General features: G+C 37.8%; 1 protein-coding gene across 1 annotated transcript in view; it reads left to right on the top strand.

Moving 5' to 3' along the window:
* Positions 1–25,788, top strand: part of VAV3 (vav guanine nucleotide exchange factor 3) — a 147,436-nt gene that overhangs the window by 77,948 nt on the left and 43,700 nt on the right. Inside the window, exons 16-19 of the mRNA XM_083867189.1 lie at positions 8,139–8,240; positions 9,358–9,458; positions 17,667–17,689; positions 20,680–20,725. Of these exons, the coding sequence (XP_083723315.1) occupies positions 8,139–8,240; positions 9,358–9,458; positions 17,667–17,689; positions 20,680–20,725 (272 nt within the window). The remainder of the gene's footprint in view (positions 1–8,138; positions 8,241–9,357; positions 9,459–17,666; positions 17,690–20,679; positions 20,726–25,788) is intronic.

Genomic DNA, 25,788 nt, shown 5'->3' with positions numbered 1-25,788 from the left:
CAGGAATAGATTAGCTCAAAGCAGTTCACGTCCCATGCTTTTTGGGAAAGTAGACTGAAAAGAAGAAGAAAAGTCTTTATCTTGTTTGAAACAATGCACTATGTTTCCAAAAAGTTAACAAGATAATTTCCTTGATCTCAAAAAAGCCACTCATCATATGATCAAATAAGCGTATTTCCTAGCAAATTCTTAGAAGTTGTGTGTTCTTGATCAAAAGCACAATTTACTTGTGATATGGTTAATTTAATTTTATAACATGTCTTCTTGATGAAGACTCTTTGATGTGACAAACCAGAATGTTTGAGCATTAGCATATGGAGAATTGATTGATTGATTACTTCAGTAAATAGCATTTTCAAAGATGATTCTGAAATAACAGCCGTGCTGGAACAGAGAAAATGAATTAGCTGTAAGTAAATCGGCATTGCTCCTGAGAAGAGAAGGTAAAAAAGAAGCTTTTTTCATCCTTTGTGAAATGGCATTGCTCACCTCTATTGAGACTATCCCTTAGGAATGCCTTTAAAGAAAACCAAAAAACAAACAAAAAAAACCAAAAACCAAAAAACAAACAAAAAAAAAACCACAAAAAAACCCAACAAAAAACAAAAAAACAAAAAACAAAAAACAAACAAACAAAAAAAATCCCGATATTGATGCTTAATATCAATTGTCATGGCTAAACTTTAAGGTGCTTAAAATTTTGAAAGGAAGTCACTTCAGCACAAACTAGGAATTTTAACTTAGGATGTCTTCATAAATAATTTCTGTTAGCAACTAATATCTTGGAAATACATTAGATCTGGATTTACTGATGCATTTTCTGCAGTGATGCCAATTATTTATACAATAAGTAAACCTGGAATAAAAAATTTCAGTATCCAGAGGTACTAACCTGTCCCGTTTTACAAGCTACACTGCATGAGTACAACATCAGATTTCACGTCACATACACTTGAAAATCATCTTCAATAGTTCATGCTCAGGGTGTCCATGATTCTGAACAGTTCTGTATGGAGCATTTTAAATTATTATAAGCATAACATGGAGTGCAGAATAACATCAGCTTTGAAATGCAAAGGTCTAACTTGAGGTTGAGAGTTCAGGAGAGTTCAAGATACAGAGTTTTATCTGAGTTCCCTGTAGTATTTCTTCTTTTAATACTTAAAACAATCGCAATTCGCTGCAGACTCTTTATCTGATACTTCATGCATCTCCTTATTTGTTATGCCTCTGGGCTCTCAGGTGGGTACACATGCATTAACTGTTCTCTAAAGCCAAGTTTTAATCAAGTGAAATGGCTATTCAATTTCAAATATAATGCACCTCCAAAATGATGGTCATTTTCCAAGGATGTACATATAACTGGACTCTGCATAATTTCTTGTGACACTACTGCATTTCTTGAAGAGACTGATGTGGGAAAATGATCTTTGAGACCTGACCTAATTAGCATTACTGTGAAAAGAAGTCAAACCCAAAAATAAGAAGTATCATTAGAACTTCCTAGCATGTTTTTTTCCCTTTTGGAGAGAACTGTCAACCCAAAGAGGAGGCAGCTGTCTCACTGTACTTTTCTGCAGAGCCATGACTACTCAACAGCCTGTTCCCAACCCAAAAAATTGCTGCTGTTTTGTGTTTCTCAGAAAACTATGGTGTGATTGCTGCCAGGGGAAGAGAAGGTTGCTCTTCTCTCCAAGATGCTAGTGCCACTGAGCTATGGGAGACTGGAGGAACATCTCTGGACCCAAATGGTACCTGAGAGGTTTATCATCAGTCCTCCTAGAATGACTTGATTCAGCCAATGTTTACAAGGCTGTTGCTTGCTCTGTATTTAACAGCAGTGCTCTTCCCAAGGGTATCTGGCTCAGCACCTGCTCTTGCTGATACTGTCTTGTTCTGTGGCCAGTTCAGTTTTGAAAGGAACTTCCTCAATCCATTTGCAAAGGGTTACTTCTCCATTTCTCTTTGTGTGAAATCTTCTTTCTTTTCCTGTGTATGCTGTGATTAAGCATGGATGTGCTCCTCATGTGCATGTATCTGAGGAATATCAAATTTTTCTGAGGTTTTTTCCTCTCTGTAATACATTTCTCCTTCCATTGAAAAAAATTAAAAAAAAAAAAAAAAAAAGGTTTTAAAAACACTTGAAGTTTGGGAAAGAGAAGTTGAGTTGTTAATTAAGTACTCCAGAGCAGCAATAATTTTCAACATTAATTGAATTGTTTTTTAGTGGGTTTAAGCAACACCTTTTCAGTGGCCTAGATCCAGGGATGGGGGAAATCGGTAAAGGTCTTAATTGCTGAAGTCAAGCTGGTATTGAAAAGCTGCCAGGGAAGCAAGTAAAAGAAATGATCCTTAAAATACAGCGAGAAAGAGAGAACTGGTCACTGGTGGAGGACAGCACTGGACCTTGCAGGTTGTTTAAACTGCAGTTTTTAATTGGTAGCATTAAATGCAATGGTAAATAGATTTGTAATAAAAGAAAGGGAACTTTCCCTTGTGCTGTATTCTGAAGTCTCTTTCCTTTAATTCTTTGCTGGAGTTGAAGGCATAAGATGGTAGATTTGCAGTGCTCTCTGCTGCTGAATAGCTTCTTGTTGCTTCTTGTTGCTTGTTTTATGTTGAGATTGACATTCTTAACCAGGAGCCAAAGACTCCACGTTCTATTTGCTTCTGCTCTTTTCATTTTCATATTGCCACTTTTTCTGTTTTGTGCTCTCTTTTTCAGAAAAGGCCATGCAGTTTGCATTTTATTAATTTCCTATTTAATATTTAAACTTGCTGTAAGGATTTAATTAATATAACAAACATAATACTTCATTTTATCCCTTGATTATATTTGTTAGATTTGGCAGCCAGTAAGCTTTCAGTGGTATGTTCATGCAAGGCAAACTTGAGACAGTAGTTCTTGGTCTCCAAGGCCAATACTGAAATATCTGAAGTATTAAACATTCAAGGAAAGATATACTCAGTATAGAAAAAATAATAAATCAAGACTACAAGAATTTTTCATTTTTTATAAATATAGAAACATGTCCTTTCTGGAAATGAAGACATAATGGGATTAATGGGATTGTAATATATTTATTTTCCACCTGGGAAAATAGGAGGAAGGGACTATATAGTAAGCTGTCTCTCAGACTTTTATTTCTTCTCTTGGGATACATCTGTAGTAATTACTTCTTTAGTAGAAAAATTGAGTTTCGTGGCTGGATGTTTAGTAGTTTTCCTGGTGCATGTTATTTTGTAAGCCCTACCTGTGTAGAGGAAGTTAAACTGGCACTAAAAGAAAGTACATTTGTGCCTACTCCCTCAAGGATGATGTAATTTATTTGTTTATTCTGACCTGTTGTGGAAGGTACTCTGTATAGTTTTTCTTGTAGAAAACAAACATGAATGTAAGAATGCTGATAAACCCCTAAATTGTTGCTATAAGGCAGCCAAATGCCTGTGGTATTCTACTGCTGTTCAGATACATTCTGATTTAAATGTCTTCTCATCAGAATATGGTTTTGATTAAGTAAGGAAATTACAGTAACAAATCTTATCTAAGTTGCTTGATACTAATGATGTACATACACTTCATTGCATGTACACCTTGGCAACACTTTAGATCAAAGATAATCAAAGTTCAGATTTGTATAACAGGGCATAGAACTTACACAGTTGGATATGTCAAGATTGTCAAGGTTCGTTGTGGGGCTTTTTTTTTACTGAAGTGTTAGGCTTTTGATTGTGATATGTTAGTGTTTTGGGGGTTAAGTGTGAGTTTTAAGTCTTTGATGTGTTATCCCAGCCCCTAGTGTGAGAAAATTGTAGTTTAAACTGTTTCTTTTTTTATATTAACAATTATTTTTGGTATTTTGAGGTAGGATAGTCAGGAGAATTTATTCTTTATTCCATAGGCATAGGAATAAGCACCTATATGTCTTGTCTGACAAGGAAATTCTGGGCTATCAATATCATTACTCTGTGGTGTGCTGTGCCAGTAATCTAAACAAAGATGATTACTGGAATGGATTTTGTCTGCAGAAGCTTGTGGGGGATGGTTGATAACATGACACTTCCTGACACCATTCGTAAAGGTGTTGCATTATGTGGGTGGGATGTGATTGGCCTATGATCAATTTACTCTTCTGAAAAGAACGAGTCAGTAGAAAGATGTGGCACTGCCAATGTGGAGGGAATATTTTTAGAAGGGGAATATTTCATATGCATGAGGAGTGCTCCAAAGGCTGATGATATGAAGGGCAATTGGATAAGATACCTGGGTGACTCTTTTCTGTGCTAAACTTTGAAAACTTTAAAGACAAAGGGACTGCTCAGAGAGGGAGGACTGACTGAAGAAGATGGTCATTCTGCTCATGGAACAGTGGCTGCCATGGCTTGTGCAGAGACAAGAATTGCGTGTCCGAGTGACAGAGACTCATGAGATATGCACCTGCAGGTCTCTGGGTTGGTGGTGTAGCAGTGAATTGGTCCCAGTGGGACTAATGTTCTGTAAGTAAATTGGAAAGAGAAAGCTTTGCTCAGAAGGCTCAGGGGCAGCCCAAGGACATTGCAGTAGCAACTGGAGTAAATTTGGTTATGGGGTTCCAGCACTGTGCAGGGGGAGACACTTGTGGTTGTCCCTTATAAAACCTCTAGTGCTGAATTGAGGAGAGAATTGGAAAAATGGTCCTAATAACAGATTCACGTTGACATTTTGTCTCTGCTAGAGTGGGGAAGTTAAAACTGCCTGGGGAAAAAGTAGAAGAGACAAAGGGAAATGACTTTTCCCTCCCCACATGGCTGTTGCTCATAAAAATAGAGATTTACAATAAAATGAGGAACGTGTTCTGTGTCAGTATTTACTTCAGATTAAGTATTTCTGGTGTATGAGTGACTTCCTGCTCTGGCCACTCATCAAGCTTGTTTGACAGCAGAAATAAAAAATACATTTCTTTTGCTGCCTGGGACATCCCATAATAGCAGTGGTTGTGGTAGAAGAGGCTGAGGAGCCTGCAGGAAGGCTTGGCTGTCCCACTGTGATGGTGAAGGGACCCAGTTTAAGACCCCAAATAAATTTTGTTAATTGCTTCAATACTTTTGAATTTTGCTAACAATCACATCTAGGTGTTTTTTTTTTTTTTTTTTTTTTTTTTTTTTTTTTTTTTTTTTTTTCTCTAGCAAGAAATCCTTCTTCTAAAGAGGAAAACAGTATTAGGCTCAAAATGAATATAAAGAAATACGTGGGGCTTTTTCTGCCTTGCAGTATACCTACAGGTTGGGAAGTAGGAGAGAAAAGAAGATTTGAGAAGGATGAAATGTGCTCTTTACTGTGTTGTGAGAACTCTGCTCTCTCTTCTGAGGGGGTATCAGTGTAAGGCTTCCTTGCTGTAACCAAAATAGCTTCTTTATGGTTGGACATGGCTATGAAAGGTTGTATGCTGTGACTATTTCGTAGTATGCATAGCAGGTATACTTGTTATTAGTATGCATGACTATTTTGCATTAGCAACTTTATTTGCTGTATTTGAAAACTCAAAACCTAGTAGGTGAGATTCAGTTTGAAATGTTTTGTGGAAAAAACTTTTTTCTGTGGTCCCTGTGGAATTTGAGCATAGTCACAGATGAATTGTGCTTAATCTCTAGTTGGAAACTTTCAGATATTAATCAAGTTGGGTTATTTTTATGTTGTATTTGATTTTGAAAAAGAAATATATTGAAAACTAAAATATCAAACCCCTAGATTCATTAAGTTTCTGACTTTACATTTCAAGGCTTCCTGCTCCATACATGCTGCTATAGTGGATCATCTCAGGCTTGTCTGATGTGATGTGTGATGGGACTACAGAACCGGATTTGCCATAATGCAGCATGACTTATCTGATAGCAGAATGTGCAAGAGTTTTTCTGCCCACAGTAACACTGCACTAAATGTTCTTCTACAAAGCCTTCCTTATTCCACCTCTACATTTGCAGTAGACAATACACATTGATTTTATATTTCTAGGTTTTGTTGTATCACTAATTATCTTCCATATTGTGCTTCACTTGACAGCACTCCATCTCCAGAGTAAGCACACAATTTCTTACTTTGCACCGTTCTATTCAAATATTGGTTTTAATATAAAGAAGAATGAATACAGTGTATCATCTTTGTTCTGTTAATAGGAGGTATATTTTGAGTAGTTCATGCACTTCAATCTTTGTGAAAGATAGCCTGAGAGAAGAATGAAAGAGAATTTTTACATATGGAAGAAAGTTGTATAGTCACATCCATGTGTTAAACTACTGTCTGTATGAGGTTGTAATTTTTTTTCTTTTGATCCACTTATTATTTTTGAAGATTGATTCTGTTCTAATTAAATGAATGAAATTTTTTCTTTGGTTTGTTCTTGAAAAATGATCAGGTTGTTAGGTTTAATTTGATATGCTTTCAATCTCGAGTCTTGCACTTTCGGCTTACACTTTGAACATAGTTCTGCAGGATGTCCTGGTCTGAACCAATAGGGCAATAAAAATGAGCTTTTGTTGGGTGCGAAGTACTGCAACTTCTAGGGATTTTTCTGGATTGCTTGGAGTGTAGCCTAAGAAATTTTGGCAGCCCTCTGGCAGACACGTGGTGAAATACAGACTGCATCTTGTTAAGAGCCAAAAAATAATAATTCTTTTTCTCCTGGTTTATAAAGTTCTCTGTGAGATTAATTTTATCCTGCTACTGTACCTTCCTGCTGTGGATGGGTCGTATGCACACCTGTTTCAGTTAGCAGGAGCTGTGGAATTGACATCTTGCATGTTAGAGCAGAAAAGAGAGACACAGGTGAGGTAGTTAAAACAGTAGTGATTGTAAGGTTATTCTCAGGCATAAAAGCAGAATTCCTTTTGCTTTTTGAGTACAGTTTCATTTTCAGCACGTTCATTTTCAGCAGGTTCATTTTCAGCAGGTGGATTTGAAGATTGACCTTTGAATGGTTTTTTATAACCCCTTTAATTTCATCCAAGAGAGTGATGCTTGCATGGTTAAATGTGTTTCATTGCAGTTTGTGGCTGGTCTGTGTTTTAGTTTGGGAATTATTTATAATACATAAGAATATAACTTATAATGCTTAATTCAGCTTTAATGGAAGAATATGTAATTTTCTACGTCAGAAAAAGCTTCTGGTTTTTCCTTTGAGTGCTGTAGATTCTTTCATTCCTGCCCTCATGATTTTTTTTTCCTATTTTAATTCCTATGTGTCATGCCTTGCTATGTTTTTGATAGAAAAAACCAAGAAATAGTAAAAAAAATTCATTAACCCTTACTACATATGTATTTTCTTGTCTGATACAGTCTAGATTAATATTAAGAGATGTACCTAACATTTCAACATTACTGATTTTGATAGTGTTAAGCTAGTTTGGGGATCTTACTGAATTAAAAAAAAAAAAAAAGTAATTGAAAACGTCTGTTCTCCGATTCAGTCTTTGAAATGGGACAGACTGCAGAAAAAATTTAAATCTGAAAATAGTCACTGGTACAACAAATGATGAGTGGGTCACATTTAATTTCTACTCCTGCTTTTAAAAAGGATCAGTAGGGAAGGTAAACAAAACACAAGTAGAGTAATGGACCAGTGCTTTGTACATAAATCTGATCTTTGGAAGTAAGTCTGCTAGTAGTGTGTTGATGTCTTGGCAGTGTGAAAAGTGATCTTTTATTTTGTTAAATTTACTGTGTGCATCTACAGCTGTGGGCAGTGTGCAACACATTTAAACAAGGCTCACCAAACCCTGGTGAATATTGTCCTAAATCTGCTGCTAGTGTTTTCAAATATAGTGATTTTCAGGCTGTGAGCTGCTTTTCCTTGTGCATTCACATAATAAAATATTGTTGAGAACAGTCCTAGTTACTCAAACAAGAATAAAATTCAGGTGTTTTGTTTTCTATTTATTGTGACAGCTAAGGTCACAATAGGGTATATTTAAGAAGTCTGCATAATACCATAATTCAGATTTCATTTCAAGGTGTTTGGTAAAGTCTATACTTCTGGTTCTTGTCAGTGAAAAACATTAAAGTCTAAATAAAACTAGTTGGTTGTGGATTAAGATTTCCTGCTGTGAATATTGCCTCATATTCTAGATTTCATTTAATGCATATTTTCAAATTTTATTTTTAGGTCAAACATTCGGCCAGACTTTGCAGACACGAGCTTTCATGAGTTCAAAATGCACACCTTCAGTCGGGTGACATCTTGCAAAGTCTGTCAGATGCTTCTGAGGTATTGTAAAGGGTTTTTTTGGGTGGTGGTCTCCCCCTTCCTGCCCCTGCAAGGATTGGCTGGGTGGGGCTTTGAGCATCCTGAAAGGTGTCCCTGTCCATGGCAGAGAGTTTGGATAATCTTTAAGGTCCCTTCCAACCCAAACCTGTGTTGCATATTGTTGATATTCTGAAAAATGAAGCCACAGCATTTTAGCAAGGGCATTTGAGTGTGGGTAGTGCCTTTGTTAAGCACAGGCATGGAATAAATGAACTTCGGGTATGTTCCTCCTTGTCATACATTTTTTCCTCCCTTAGCAATGCTTTTCCTGGCTAGTCAGACCGACCTGGATTTTCAGAGCCTTTTTTTTTTTTTCCTCCATTTTTTTTTCTTTTTCCCCTCAATGCAATAAGATCTAAATAACTATGAACAATGGTGCAGACTTTCTAAACCCTAAAGTCAGGAGGGCTAATTCCTGACTTTGGAGCAGTGTAGTTGAGTTACTGAGGCTGCACCAATTGCTGTTGCTGAGGAGCAGCTGTCCTGCACTCAGGGCACTGCCTGGTTCTCCATGGGCCACCAGCTGGGTGTTCACAAGTGCCACCCTGGGGAACAGAGACATTTAGAGGAATTAGCAGCTCCAAATATTACCTGAAGTGTCTATGATATAGGTTTTTTTAAAAATGAACAAATTTAAAGTCAAGAATATTTGCCATATAGTCTAAAAACTACTTAATGCTTAAATATACATTCAAACTTACAACTCTCTTGAACTGGATCCTATTCTTCATTGTGCCTAGGCAAATTCCTAGAGAAGTGTAGAGCTCTAGTAGGAGAGATGCATAATGGTACAATTTCAAGTGCACTGTTCCAAAGTAGCTTTGGATTACATTGAAATGGAGATTATTATTCTGCTAGGAGTCTGAAAGAACTGTCTGGTTGTGATTTTTAAATGGCTAGTAGTGACAGAAAGCAGATGAGCTGCTTGTTTGTCAGTTGTCACTTTTTCTCAAGCCTTTAAGGACTGTCATTATGCAGAACAACAAATGACTTCTAATACCTTCTGCCATGTCTCTTATGTCCTTTATGTGTGGAATTTGTCACCTCTAATGTATCACTACCTAATTTTATTTTACAGGGGAACATTTTATCAAGGCTATTTATGTTCTAAGTGTGGAGCTGGAGCACACAAAGAATGTTTAGGAAGACTAGACAATTGTGGAAGGGCTAATTTAGGTGGTAAGTCATTTTTATTGTTAGAATACCATTTTTAATTAGGACATAAAACTTGCTAGATATAATTAAGGTTTAATTTACCTCTAATTTGTGTTTATTGTAACATGCATACTTGTGAAACTACCATTTATAAGCACAATTAGAATTACATTTAGGATTCATAGGGATTTTTATTGCTACTAAATTGAAATGTTCCAAAGCAGGAGAGAACTGTTACAGGTTAAACCAAATTTCTTTGTCAATGTCATATACAACAAGGAATTGCTCTCATTCCAGTTGTGGACTGCTCATATGTAACACCTACAGTACAGCACATCATCTATCATCCTTGTGCTTCTCCCTTTATGTCTATGTCAATTTTCATATTTTCTTCTCAGTTCCTAAAGCTGTTTGTGTTGCCTCAGCTTCCTTTTTCATCTCTTTGGTTTCCATGGTTTCTGTCCACTCACAATATTCACAAAAAGGTGATTGATGGCTCTCTATTTCCCACTCCTAAGAACTATTTTTTTTTCTTCTTTTAATCAATTGCTCTGTGAATTTCTTCCCTGGCCATTGTCACTTTGCACTTCCCCTGTTGTTCCACTCTTTGGGACCTTAAGGAATCTTTTGATTTCAATTACCATTTGGCCTCCTACAAATAACTCCAAAAATTTGACATCTTCCCATTCTGCTTAGTATTATACTGTAAATGTCTTTCTGGCATGTTCTGGATCTCCCACTGCTAATGCTAGTGTTTGCCCCATCACTGGCCACCCTTCCCTCCCCTGTGTACCTACTCTGCTGGTGGCAGTGAGCTCATACACTATTGCCACAGTCATATAATAATCCCAGTGCAATTTTTGACTCTTCCCTCTGTCCAGCTTCTCAAATGTTCTTTTTTTCTTGAGATTATTTTGAATTGCTGTTGTGCTTGAAAAAGAAAAGCCATTGGGAGCACGTGATGATTTCTGGAAAGTGGAGTTTTAGATGTTGGGGAAGTTCCTAGTTATGTATCATTCTCAATTATCTAAAGTCTTCACATTCCTTTTCAGAATTATTTCATAATAATTTGTGAAGTTTCTCTTGTCTCACATATTTCACATAAGCTATTGCAACCACTTCCCTTAGATTATTTTCTTTTTGACATTAGTCTCTACAATCTTTATAAAGTGGTGTTGCAGAGATACTTTCTCTCCCATTTTTGAATTACATGATGACTTCATCCACTGCTCTTTACTAAGCTGCTGTTTCCAAATTTTGACTCAAGCTTGTTGTTCCTTTCAACATTGTATAAGCTTGTTTCTGTCTTTGTCCCTGTGTGGATTACTTCTGATTTCCGCTTGGCTTTTGGCTCTCTGTGTTAATTGCCTGTCCCAATCTTCCCGGAAATCAACAGGATGGCAGGCACTGACTTTTGCTGTAGTCAGTAAACTTTTTTTCCTCAGCTGCTTTTCTGTATTGGAGATCTTCCATACCATCCTCAAAGTCTGAACTCTTTACAAATAATCTTTTGTAGATCTGAAAACCATACAAGCAATCACAGTATTTGTGACTGAAGCCCTTTTTGGAGCGCAGGCTTTTCACAGAACCTCCTGCAGATATTCTAAGGAAAATAAATATTTAAAATTATCTTAAAAATGGAATGTCTTAAAGCAATTACTTGAAATTAATAGAGTGGAAAAACAAACACATATTGTCCTTTACAAAAGAACTGTCTTCTGTGGTATAAACCAGCCCTACTTCTACTTCTTTTCTTTGTCTTGCTCCTTTTCTTTTCATCACTTCCATAGTTTTTATTTTAATTGGATAGCTGGCACCCCAGGAGGTAGAAGCTTGTCTTTCTGTTTCTCTGTAAATATCTGTGGACACATATGGTGCAACATGCATCAGTAAGAATGACCATAAATGCCTAGATAACAAAAGGTCTGATTTATTTTAATTTTCCTGCACACTTAAGCAATGCTGTAGACTTACTAGAGAGAACAAAGTAACAACAAATCACATTCCTTCTCCTTTGTAAGTGGAATAAATTATAATTTTAAAAATTCAAAGAAGCAGAACGGTATTTTGGATTTTACTCTGATGTTTGTAGAATTACACTGTACTGAAATTGCAAGCAACTGGATTGCCTAGATCCTTTTTTTATGTGTTTTGGTTACACCCAGGTGTTCAGGCCTCTGTCCTGTCCTCAGACTTTACTTTCTCTTCTCAATCTGTTTTTTCTTCTATGCAAAGACTCCCTGCTTGCTGTAGCTTCCATAGGAGACAGGAGAGTTGTGTATCTCTTATATGCTCTTGAGGCAGAAGGACAGGAGGTGCTGGGCTGTGTCTTTCCTTACAGTCTGCTCTGTGATCATAGCTGCAAAAAACAACTCTAAACATTCTCTTCCATTATCAAATAATGAGCATGGAAAGGACAAGGGATTTTGCTTACTCTGCTAAAAATGTGTCATCCCTCCACCTGATAAAGGGACTTCAGCCAGTGAGTAGGAAAGGGAATCCTCAGTTTTTCTCTGTTTTTCACTTTTACTCTTTATTTGCCTTTTTAAAGAAAGAAGTATTGATTAAGCAGTGCTGGCCATTCATAATGTGCACAGAGCCAGGAAAGGTTTAAGGAGGAGTTTTACCAGTACCTGCTTCCCTGTGTTGGCCCAAAAGGGATGAGACAACTCAGACTCTCTGAAATACTGGTTAGTGAAACTTGAATTATTTTTTGGAGCTGTCCTTTAACTATTACAGAGGCTATGCTGAGAAATGAGGTCTCCCATAAGTTATCTTGCATGCCTGCAAAGCTATGAAATGTTATTAAAGGCATGCAGACAGAAGGGTAAAATGTAAAATTCAGCATTTTCAAAGCACTTTGCGGAAGAAGTATACTCTATAGGCACAAAATTCTAACATGGTTTTAATTTTGAATACTTTTCTTTTGAAATATTTAGAGAAATTAATTTATGATAAATATAATATTTTTTTAGCAGTGTCATTTGCTGCTCCTGTGGGAAATGAGCAAAGGCTTGCACAGCAGCAAAATGCCTGGAACACTTATGGTATTGCTGTCTTTGGTGGGTTTTGTTTTGTTGATTTTTTTTTTCTCCCCACATTATTTTCTGGGGGACTATTACAACCTTTTTCAGAGGATATAATGTACATGAAACTGAATCATCCTTTTGGGAAACTGGACATTATTATTTCCCAGTCATGTGGTATTATTTATGGCCATTGACATGGGATATATACTTATACACATGTAGATATATGTATTTTCTCTTTAATCTGGTGTTCTGCCATTCTGCCAGTGCCATTCCAGATGCTTCACAGCAAAGTGCAAATCCACTGTGTGGTAGACAGTGTCCAGGAATGATGCTACTTACTTGATCCTGTTAAACATTCTTCCTTTCTTTTTTGGTGTTTGAAGAGTTTTTACATCATGTTAGTGCTTCTGCATGGCTTCCCTATTTGGAAAAGTCTCACTGCATTTCAGAGTGCTAGAACAGTGAGCTCTCTGTGAACACATGACTTTGGGCTTTTGTGAGAAGTCTTGACTGACTGCTTCTCTATGATAAATTATTTTGAATTCTTAATAGTATATTCTCTAAGTGGAACAGTTTCAATTTTTTAGTTATCTTTTTATAAGTGTAATTTTTTCTATGTTTCAAATAATTTTCATTTCTATTCTGTAGACCTCTTGTACTTCTAGAGGCTTATTTGAAAAATGGTGATCAGAGTTCAAAGCACTGCAGTGAGAATATGCCATTAGGTTTCTCAAAAGCATTTGAATTTTCCTCGGTATTTTCTGGTTTTGTAAAGTTTGAGATTCTGTTTTCTTGATAGACCATGAGCAGATGTTTTTGCCAGCCTTTCTGAAATGACGCTTAGAACTTTCCTGAGTGGATTAAAACTTTTTAAATTTCATTCCAAGTTGTACTTTGTGAAAATTCAAAAGACAGACATCCAAAGATAGATGAAACCTTTTGAATGACAAAATTATTAAGTGTCAGATTTAGATGATACACTTATGAGAGAAACATTGACAAAATCTGAAGATAAATTGCTGTGTTCTCATGCTATGGCTTATACACAAACATATGCCAATTCTTCAGATGTTTGGCTTCAAAGAAGGCCAGTTCAGCAGATTGTAGAAATTTTAGTGATAAAAGATGCAGAGTTAATCAGTTGAATTAATAAACAGAACAAAATGTTTGCATTTAGCCCTTGGGTTTTCTTAGTTGCTGTTCCTGCCCTTGCTGCTGTAAATCAGCAGTGCTGGTTAAAGTCTTCTGTGCTCATTTCTGTCATTATTGATTTAACTGTTGTTTTTCCCTCTAAAATGCTGTCCTGTACATCCTCAAATAGTCCTCTACATTTTCATATATTTTACTTTTCTGCCCTACCACTTAATCTTTCTGTGACTTGGAATCCTTGCTCATGTTCTGATGAACTCCTTTAAGTCTGACTGCACAATCTTAGACTGTATGAAATCCTTAAACACAAGGATTAGAAAATGGATGCACATATTTCTGTGACACACCATTTATAAAGACATATGTGGCATTTTCTCTGCTGGCTATGAGGGCATCTCCTCTCCCTTGCTACATCTTCTGGCTTCTCAGCTGCATTCCTATGTTTTATTTCATGGCACAGAGCAATTTCACTCATCTGGTGATGTTCTCCCTCTGCCTGAAAGAGTTTGTGTCTGAGAATGTTTAAGACTGGGGCCTTGAGTAAGACACACCTTGAGTAGCCAAAGGGAGAAGCTGTATCCCTTGTTGCTCCCACTGTTATTGTACACACTGTTCTGGGTCCCTTGCAATTTCTTCAGAGGCCTCACAGGATTGATAAAACAGTATCACTCTGCCCAGAACATACTGAACAATTCCAGTCTGTTTCCTACTCTAAACTGGCAGAATGAATTAATTTTTATTTCCAGACTGGAGTTTTTCCAAGTCCATCAAATTATGTTGAATTACGTATTCTCAGGCAAATGCTTGCTGGTTCTACTGACTATTGAATATTTCAATTAGAGAAACCTCCAATGATTCTAGAATCTGAAAGTGTTTTGAATATTTTAAATATAGTGCCAAACCCACAGAATTTTCTTCTTTATACTGCTTTTCCCATGGAATGTTAAGGGCATGTCTCATCAGGTCATAAGTAGATTAGAAAAACATTAGATGGTCATTTTTATAGTAAATCTTACTTAATTGATGCATGATTTCTTTCTCATTTGGATGATTTCATTTGAAAAGGTACTGTATTTCTTTAGAAGGAAAAGAAGTTTCTTCAGCTGTGAGATGATCTTAAAAGACAGTGTTGCCATATGAATGGGTTAAGCTTAGAAATGCTTTCATACAGTAACCTGCATGCCCAGTGATACAGTCCATGGTGTTCATGTCCTAATTGCTTGCTGCAGCACATTAGAGATTATGCATGGAAAGCCTGTGGTCTTGACATCTCAAAAGAAAACAGCAGCTTTCACTATTTACATTTTTGCTGACTTAATCAATAGTTGCAAAGTTGCTGGCTCTCCTCCAAACCTCTCATGTCAACTGAATTGACAAGTAAATGCTCAAATCTCACAAAGTTCATTGGAGTTACACCACTTTTTTAAAAACTGCAACAGAGGTTGAGCTGTATTGCTTAACTAATGATTCTTGCTCAACCTGAACAAAAGCTCGTTAGGGCATTTGATGTTTTTCCAGGTCTACCGTGTGATACATCTGGGTCACATTTCTAATTTTGTTCTGATTGAGTAATGAGTGGCTAAATGACTGGAAAGAAACCCATAGTCCCACAGCTCCTTCCAAGGGACTTAGTTTATAGTTCCTGCATTTTAAATATTCTGAGTTTTGTTTTAAAATGGAAAGGTGAGTAGCTTATCACATATACTTTTTATTTACTCTCCGTTTAGTTAGCATGTAAATCCAGCTGCTCTGTTGCATCCCTGAAGAGCAGCTTATTCCCATTTTCTGAGCTGTGTTCCCTCACTTACTGAGGCCAGCTGCTGCTCCTCTTGCTTCTGTAGTAAAATATAATTATCAAAATGTGACCCAATGGTAATATGGCCTCAGTGAATAAACAAGAAAAACCCCCAAACTGTGCTGAACTATGCCATTAATTAAGTGGCTGTCAGAACTGAGGACTCATTTGATGATTTCATTGGCACACTGGTGGTGAGCAGGAACTTGAATTAAAGTTGTTATGTGTAAAGTATCTGCTGGTAGATATCCTAAGACATTACTTCTTTTTCCCCCATCTCTAAAAATAGAAATGAAGGTTTTCTTGGTCTTGTACTTGTGTAATGTTAGGAAAACAGGTCTTTCATGAAGACATGATACAAATATTTCAATGGCAGAAGATTCTGAAATACAGGCATATTTAAACTGTAATGAAATAACAAGCCAAGTCTTGATATTTTTTTTGCATAGGTTTTTAGATGGAAATACAGGTACTGGATTTTTTTTCTATTCCTGAAGTGTTAACAGTGAAGCCAATTGGCATTTTGGGTCATCAGTATTGGTTTTCTTTTTAATCCAAATCCCTCACTTCCCTTTTGATGAAATTTATTTTACATGAATGATCAGGAGTATTTGTTATCTTCTTATGTAGTGATTTCTTGAACCCAGTTATTCAGTTATTGAAAGTTAATCACTGAGTTTCCTAATTATTTATTATAAAAACCTTTGGGATGCTCTGATCACCAGATGGAGCTCATTCAGCTCATTGGATTTGGGATATTTTCTAGAGGTAAAAATAATATTCAACAGCCACGTTTAAAAATCAGAATCATTCATTCCCATTGGAGGATAGGACAACATTTCCATTTTGACTTTTTATTAAATGATCTGCTGAAATAAATGCAAGTCTTTAGAATATAGAAAAGAAAAAAAAACCCCGAAGTCTGTGTTTGAAGTTTTGACCTCCTTTGCAACTACTTACCTATATGACATGCCTTTATTTGAAGTCATTTGTAATACTGAGATTAAACATTCAGAAGAGGAGATTTTATTCAGATTTTGGCAAAAATTCTCAAAGGCACATCAGATTGTGAAATACCAAAACGACACTGAATTTCAGCAGCACCTGGGCAGCTAATTCCCCCAGTCTTCTTAGAAGAACCTCAACAGACTCCCTGCATCTCCTTCTTTGGGCAGGCTTATTTTTCTTCCCTTTGCTCAGTCAACAAACGCGGGCTGATCCTCGCGGGAAGGCTCTGACCCAGGAGTGCTGCGGGCGGACCTGAGCGGGGCCGTGCCAGAACTGCGGGGCCTTTTTCCCACACTCCACTGCTCAGTGTGGAGCCTTTGTGCAACAAAAGGGAACTTTGCAGTTCAAGTTTGTTCTTTGTTTTACTGTGGATGTGCCTTCTTGCTCAGAAGTTGTTGCAGTAGAAGTTTTCCAGTGTCCCGAAGTCCACGGAGAGCCGTGTGGTGCTGGGTGTCAGCAGGTGTGTCCTGCAAATACAGCTGGGTGTGCTTTGATAAGGCACCGACCCAAAACCTAGAGTCCACCCAAATACCTGCTATCAGATTAGACATTTCAAATGACGTGTAAACAAAAAATACCCCCTTTTGTGCCTTTTGTGGTGTGTGGTGGTGTGTGAGCACTAAAGGGGTACTGGCTTTATGCGCTCTGATGCCCTGCAGGATTTCTTCCCCTAATTTTTAATAAAAAATCATAGTAAAGCATATATATTTTATATATAAAGTAAGTAAAGCAGCAGTGGCATCAGTCTCTGGTATAATAAGGCAATGCCGAATTGAACACAAAATATAGAACACTTTGAGGCTAAAGGTATACATTTAATCTTGATACACCTTGTCACACTGTGAAAAGACGGGGCGGGGGGGGGAAAGGTGTGAACTCGACTTGCAGTGAACTGTAGGCAGCTTTGCGTTCCCAAGGAGGCAGTGTTTATTATGAGGCGTTTCTGCAGTGCTGTCAGGGTTTGCCAGGTGCGCTGTCCCGGCCTGCCGAGCCGTGCCGTGCCGAGGTGCGGTGCCCGCAGCGGGGCCGGCCGGGCCATGGGCGCAGCCCGGCGGGGCCAATGAGCGCCCGCAGCGCGCGGGGTTTGCACAACAGCCCCGGCCCGCCCGGGCTCCGCGCGCCGCACCGAGCCGCTGCCTCCGGGAGAGCGGGGCTTTCTGCAGCAACGCGCCGCACGGGCTGAGACTGCGCTATAAAAGGTGCACAGTTTGCAATCGACAATAATGCCAATTTTTACTTATGTTTCAGAACATGGAACCGTGAAACATGAGGTAAGGATTTGTTTTCTTTTGCATGTGATGTTTGTTTTGTTGGTGACATTAGAGCTTCTTGTTACTCTCTGTGCATGCTGATGGAGAAGGTATGTTTTTCTTCTGGGTCTGCAAACAGATTTATTTAGAGTGCTGTAGAAGTTGTCTAAGCAACAAGGTATTAATGATTAAATACGAATGACTTCTGCTCAAAATGGGAATTAAACTTGCAGCGAAATGACAGTGCTGAGAGCGCTGAAAAGGGTGGAGATGCTTTTTTAAGGTACAGGTAAGAAAACATACATTGCTTCACAACTGGTGGTTAGATCCTTGCTGTTCCTAGGCAAAATCTGGCTGTAGAGTTAAAAGTATTCTTTTCTTTTCCTTTGCCATGCCAGAGGACTGTGGGGTCATAAAGGATTGGCAGAGCAGTGTTTGCCTCTTCATGTGAAAAGACTATGGTTGCAGAGGTATCCTGTGGTATGGAGTTTATGTAGTCTGGAGAGAATGCTAGAATGGGACCTGCACCAGAGGAGTTGCTGTGATGCATATAAGTGTAGCCTGCTGCCAGCCTAGGAAGGCTGCAAACCCCCTTGGGTTATTTTTTGCCCAGCTCCTGGGGCCTCTTCACTGCTATACAGGAGGGCATGGCAGGTGGCTTTTGACTATCCTGTCTGACAAAAGAGAGGCAGCACATCAGACCTAGAGCATAATCGTTTCTAGAATATATTTTAAATCAGAAGTTTATAGTAATTGCTTACATGACATGCCAGTTATGCACAGCATGTGAGTTTAAATGTGGCTGCTCTCCATAAGCAAGGCCGTGTTTGATGCTGTTGCTGATAGGGGTAATGAGAGGATGTTATTGCTGACATAGTTGGGGCAGGGGTAGCTGTGTGCAGGGCTGACCATGTCTATGCTCTCTGACCTTTGAGCTCTTTGGGTGTCCTTGTAACCTCAGGCAGCAGTGGGGCTGGGTGAGGGCAGCTTTGCACCCTCTGGTGAGCTCTGGGGATGTGGGCCCCAGGTGGGCTCCAGCTCCTGGGATCCTGCAGGGGAATCGTGGTGATGGGGGAGCTCTGGAAGAAGAGGGGTGTGCCTGACCCTGCTTGTGCCCAGCCCCTGCCTGCTCTCCTCACTGCATCCTCAGCCGTGCCTCTGGCCAGGTGCTGCCCAGCCTTTTGTGTCACTGCCTTGACAGATGTCCTGAGGAAGGGCATGGGAATCACAGTGTGGTCCCATTTGCCTGATGCCTTTCCAGTCCTGGAGCTGGCAGGCATGGCTGGAGATCTGTGAGCAGATAATCTGCTGGGCTCAGTGGACAAGGCTGTCAGACTTCCTAAAGATAGCTGTGGTGACCATACTGTGTCTGGATGAAAAAATAGGCATACTGTTTTTTCTTGTTAAGAAAATAAAGGCCTCCTTTCTGGAGCTATTGATTTGCTATTGCCTATTAAGCTGATCCAAAACACCAGGATTACATTAATTTTTAGCAAGACTCCTATTCGAGTGCCTGCTTTAATACTCTCTGTCCAGAAAACTTAAGCATGGATGAGGAACTGTCATTTTGGAAATCATGGATTTAAGTTTCATACCAGTAAAGTAAAGAATCTACTGGTAATTCAGAATGTTTAAGAATATTGAGCACGTTTTGATACAGCTCAAGAACTATTTCCCTGAAACGTTTTCCAGCCAGTCCTTTGGTGTACATGACTTGAGTTGTCACAGTCTGTCTGTTGTTTTTGTTACAATTGAGCATTTCTCTGTCTCCCTTTGTATTTTTCCGAGTCCTGCCCCTTTCCCTTTCTTGTGCAAATCCGTGGTTGCTCACCAATCTGCATCAATCTTATCAGTAACATGCCTTCCATCTATAAAAAACAATATAGGATATAGTTGAGCATTTTGCTTTTATCCTGTCCTATTATCTTCATTGTGGCAACAGCTTTAAATTTTTGTTCTCTCCACTACAGACGAAGCAAAACTTGTATCCTTTCTTTAATTAAACTTGTGGGGTTCAGAGAGAATATGTCCAAGGACCAGAGAGCTTGAAAGCTATTTTCAAACCAAGCTTTTGATTCTGCTTCCCTGTTACAGGGCTTGGTAATTTGGTTATGCCTCAGGTTACTGCTTTCTGGCTTGCCTTGGTGTATGTCCTGCATCAGCTTATATCAATGGCAAGTAAATCAGAGCAACCTAATTGTTCCCTTTGTTATGCAACATGCCTTTCTCTGCTTGGTTTGATTAAAAAATAAATAAATGCATGAACCGTCATGCAAGTTACCAGATAAAACAAGTTTGCAAAAGCAGATGAGTAGTTCAGAGATGTGCATTATTTCACATTGAAATTTCCAGGGATCCATCCTAAGTGTCTTAGTGTATAAAATATAGAAAAGAAATTAAAATAATCTGAATCTTGTCAGAGAGTTTCTGATTTCACACAACTCTGGTCCCTCCAATTTTAGAGAGACAGACAAGTTACTAAGTATATTTAAATACTTGCCCAGAAAATAAGAAAATATGGCATTCCATAGGGAGTTGTAGTTACCTTCAGTTTAAAGGTAGTGAAAAAAATGTCTTTCACTAGAAATAGTGAAAGTTTCTAACTCATTAAAGTAATGCAAGTGTCTTTGACTTTTGTGTTGGTGGATGTTGTCTGGGGCAGACAATAATGCCAGACTGCATGTTTTCCCCCTATCCTATTCATAAATGATTAAAAAATACATTTGTTCTTAGTATCTGAATATATTGGTGTATGAACAAACCTTCTATGCACTGAACTCTTTCAGCCTAGTGTCAGAAAAAATGGGATATATGAAAAAGCCATCAACATTACTGAGAATATTTTTCAAAGTGTGATCTTTCTACAAGATAAAGATAATTGTGTTGGTGGTTGGGGGAAATAACTTAAGAAAACCAGCTTTGCCTAGTAGATTGTGGGAATGAAATGATTGCAATGAACCTTCATGAAAACATGTTTATTCATATCCTTGATTCTTATTTTTGCTCTGCAGAAACGAACAAATGGAATTAGAAGAAGCTCTAGACATGTGGATCCAGGTTTGTGTCCTGACTTTTTAATACTTAAAAAATAAATAAAAAGAGTAAGAAGGCTGTAACTTGCTTTGTTAAGTTGCATTGTTAATGCTATTGCCATGCACACAATGCTGAGAACTTGACTGCTGAAGTCATGAAGGTCTAAAGCGATTGCTCTGTTTCTGATTTCAAAGATAAGGTCAGCTGGTTGAACTGTTAATTTTTTTCCCTTGTTTTTTCTTTAAGCTCTGTTTGAACAACAAAATGCCTCTGGGCTTTCAGTTAATATGACCCACCCTACTGTACTCTGTAGTTTTAAAAGAAATAACTAAAGGATGAATAGCAGACAGTTGCTTATAAAGCTCAGGTTCTAAGTCTTCAAGTTGTGGCTATTCTCAGCTCTTAAGTGTAGTGGTGCTCAGTGCTTAACTGTATGAGTTGCTTTTCTGAAAGGCATAAACCAATTGCAGTTTTATATTGAATTTCAAAGCATTTTTATTTTTCTTGTTAGTTTATAGTAGATACTTCTGTTAGAATCATGGCAGCAGCAGCCCTTAAGAAAATTAAATGCTTGGTTATAGGTTGTGTACTCAAGTGGGTGAGCATTTCCTCTGGAGACCCATCATGTGTCTGTATAAAATATTCAATGTTTTTCAGTGCAACTGTGTGATATTTTTAGTGCCATTTTTTACAGTAATTACATTTTTGTCCTTTATGTTTCTTGTGTAGTTTAATTACTGGAGATTTGTTATGCAGATATTATTTGGAATACAAGTCAGCTGTGGATTATTAAATATTTCTAGATGTGGACATCTGAGAATAGTTGGAGTTAAACATTAAGCAGGATGGCAATTCTGTACACCACATTATAGCCTGGCAGAGCTAAGCACTTTTCAAAAAGTAGGAATGCTGGTTATGCCACTAGCATTGCAGCTGCCTTGGCTTGGAAAGTCTAAATGTTGTAACTAGCTGAAGCAGACCACACCTTTCTTACTCACGTACCTTTGACATGTTTTGGAACACGTATCGTCGCTTTGTTCCCTCTAGCAAAATAAACCTGCTCCATGATTCTAGAAATTGTTCTGTGTGTCGTGACGGCTGCAGTCATAAAAGAAAAAAAATGAGCACCCTGTAACTCTGAAAATTAATACAGTCAGAGAGGGAAACATCAAGGGTAGGAATTAAATAATGCAGGAGATGATTTCTTCCAAGTGTTTCTTAACAAGACTGACTTCTTCCCATTCATTGGTACATGTTGCAGTGAAGCGTAATTGTGTGCTTGTAGAATAATCCTTATAGGTTCAGTACCTTAAAACACAGCTGTCTCACATAGAGTCATAGAAGGTCAAGTAATTTAGCTTTGAGAACCTATTAAGCTTACTGGTGATTTTAGATAGAAGTATTTGCAGGATCTTTATATACAAGGATACTTAAAAAGTATTTTTTATTAAAGACTAAGTACCATTGAAATCACCAAAAGCAGTTGAATTAAGTAGGTGTTTAAAAGCTGCATATAGCCAATGCCTAAAATAGAGTTTTGCTTGCCCCCTGCCTTGTCCATTTACTTACACAGAACAGTTCTTTGAATTGTTGGGATAATCTTATTATGGAGTGAAGTTCTTGGTCCTCATAATATTTTTTAAAGCCAAAAGAAATGCAGAACGTTTGCATGAACTTTAAGTCCCTTTATTAGAGACATGGCTCTAAAAGACTTCTTACAGAATTACTTCTGACATTTTAAAGGTTTTAAATAATGAGAAAGATATTACATACTAATGTGCTCTATACATATACTGTCAGTTTTCAAATGAAATGAGATTTTTGTTTTGCATTTTGTCAGGGTAGACATTCTCCTGTAACTCAGTGGCTATAACTTTTAAAGTCCTTGGCAAACTCCTGGCATCTGTTTTGCATAATCTAAGTGCTACTGTTCATCAGATTGCACATTGCCTTGAGAGACATGTGCTATCCAGAGGGCAGCACTTGGAAGAGATCAGTCATGTCAGGCATACATTACTGCATTGAGCCTCAGAGCTTTCCAAGAGCACTGCCATGTAAAGTTCTGAAGAGTCTGAGCCACCAGGATGTTCTTTTTGCTGAGAGAGGTGGTCAAAAGGTTGACTGCCCAGACTGCTTTGTCTTTAGAAGGTTTGGTTTGCTGCTGCTGCAGGCAGTGATGTGATGGTGCTGGAGCATGGGTGCCAGGTTAGGGAGCAGACACTTGCTGTGAATCAATAACCAACACCTGCAGTGACTAAATATTAGTGGAGTTTGATATCACCAGTAAATACAAATGCTTTGGGTTGCAATTTGCCAAGATTGTTCTGTCTCCATTGGCCCTGTTAGTAAAGAATAATGAATAGCATGGTCAGGTGAATGCATATTGGTGCTTCTCTTTTTATGCTTAGAGTCAAATTCAACTTTTGCTGACACAGCTTAGCCCAGAATGAAAAATCATTTGAATTTGATGAGAAGTAGTGCAAGTTGAAGGATGGTCTAAACAAAACAATGGGAGGATACAGGATTAAACTACCTTGTTTCCTGCTGGTAAAGCTGATTGATGAAGGAACCTATGTAGCTGAAGTACCCTAAAGGCAATAAGTTAGTTTATGGCTTTTTCATTTGTTTTTCTTTGACGTTGGGTTAAAAGTTTTGACAGTGACAGTTTCTTGTGTGACTAGCTTTGTGCTGAATAAGAAGGAAGGGTAGAAGGAAAAATGATTAATGGATGATGAGGCAGAGAAATTCCCATGAAATGAATGCAGTCATGAGAAAAACATGTACAAAAAGAAAAGTCTGCAGAAACTGTACAGGTGAAGAGAACACTAGAAATCCTACAAAACATGGCTTTGTGTTTACACTGTGCACCAGGCCTTCAGCCTGCAATCCAGTTGCACAGAGCCTCCTCAATTACTTCATCTACTATGTTTTATTGGGACAGGTTTTAAATAACCTTTCTTTGGATTAAGCAGGAGATAATAAAAGCCATTGACAAAATGAACTACAGCTTGCACGTGATGGTAGAAGAACATGATTCTGCTTAAATACATCTGAGAAGTGATCAGACTGCTGTCAGTTTTTGCATAGAATGGGCATGTGAAATGATAATTGTATGACATTTTATTCTCATGTAGGGAATATGTTTAGGCATGGGATTTGCAGTATAGGTTTAAATGACAAATGAAGCATTAATATGTGTACTCATAAGCACAAATTCTTACTGTGTGAATTCTTAAGAAGGATGATGCAGTCTGACCAATGTTTTTAAAGGAAATAATTTTATATTTATTTTTACATGAGTAAAAATTACTCTCTTTTTCAGCTTTTGAAATAGTACAGTGTATGTTTGCTGTCTTTTTTTTTTTTTTCCAGTATAAAGAGTCTAAATGTGATAGATTCACAGCTTAGTGTTTTTGATACTGGTTTTACCCTAAACACTTCTGCTAATGTAAACATTGGAATTTTAATCTCTAGAAGTGTGAAAGTATATTTCATATCAGAAGGATAAATTTGGTAAAAATAGAACCCTAGAAGCCTTATAGTCAAGATTCATTGTGGATTAAACTCAAAATCTGATCTGTGAAAGATCACTGCTGGGCATGCTCTGACTTCTTAAACAACTGATTTCTTTATAAGCAAGGATTAAGGATTAGAAAACCTCAGTTCTGAACTGAGGGCCAGAACCAATATATTTCCCTTTGCAGAAAGTAAAATATTGTCTGACTTTTTTGGGATGGAGGGACACAATACTAGCAAGTCATGTATACAATGCAGTAGCTTGGACAAACGTATTTTTCAGCCCAGGAATTCAAAGTTAAAATAATAATTTTAAAAAGAGGTATTTGTATTTTTGGTTGGTATCTGGTCCATACTTGATTTGTGAATCCTCTAATGTTGGTTTTACACAGATTATAAGAAACCCCTCAGGATCTGAAGAGTCTCTGGGTTTATGGCCTGAAGAATATGCATTAAACAAACAACAACAACAACAATCTGTGTAGGGAGGAGTTACAACACTGGAGATATGTTTATTTCATTAGCTATAGTGGGAATAAGCTACTTTGTGCTTCATATTTTGTTGAAATTGGATTTTGGAATCTTTTAACTAGGTTGTGTCATTGTTATATGTGTGTGATTAGTAAGCAGTGAAACAATATTCAGGTGTTTGTGTAGTGTGGTAGTGTTTGCATCTTGTCTTTGGAGTAAAAATTAGGGGATAATGTCATATTGGCAGTTAAAATTTTCTTTTCAGTTAAGAAGGAAGCATGCTAGGCTGTGAGATATTTCAACAAATTCTTACACAGTGTGTAAGAATGATGTGCTCTATGATATGCAAGTCTAACTCAGATTTCCATTTCAGTGCCACTCCAAGCATGTGCCCAGCCAAAAGTAAAATCTGGCTCAAACTCAAATGCTGGGATATCCCAACCAGCAGATAAGTCTTTGCCAAGCATGTAGTTGTAATAGATAAAACTACTCTTTAACTAAGAATTTGAAGCATGTTGCTCATTTTCTTGTTTTATTGGACTGTCCAGGATGCTCCTTAGTAGTTTTGATTGGCTGTTGTCTTTCTCATCCAGCCCAGTATAGAGAATGCCCTATTCCACTGATGAGGAAAGAGAACCTTTTGTATTGTGAAGCCCAGTGCTGAAAACAGGAATTTATTTCTCCACTTCAGCAGTGGCAGCAGCTACCTGGGATTCTGGCTGTGGTGTTGGTGGCCCAGTACTAACTAACTGGCTGTCAGTATCAGTGTTGAGAACAAGAATTTATCTTGATTTTAAGCCTCAGAAAAAGTCTACCAAAAAAACCTCAGCATTAAACAAGCCCCCAGTATTTCATGAGGAGTTGACTGATGTCATGTATCTCCTTATTAGGATTGTCATCCTCTGGATAAATTAGACCAAGTACCATCTTTTTGCCTTGGTAAATGAATTCCTGTGTATAGAATCAAGAAATACATTGATAGGTGTTTTTTCATATACATTTAATACTGTTATTTAATTATATTTCCTGTAAATAAAATGTAGGACTGTATAGCAATCCCTCAAGTACTAGAATCTACATATGGCATTCTTTCCAGCTTT

The sequence above is a fragment of the Zosterops lateralis genome, assembly GCF_965231275.1.
Source record: "Zosterops lateralis genome assembly, chromosome: 9".
In the NCBI taxonomy this organism is placed as follows: Eukaryota; Metazoa; Chordata; class Aves; order Passeriformes; family Zosteropidae; genus Zosterops; species Zosterops lateralis.
Note: the sequence above shows the minus strand (reverse complement) of the source record. Positions and strands in the feature narration are given on the sequence as shown.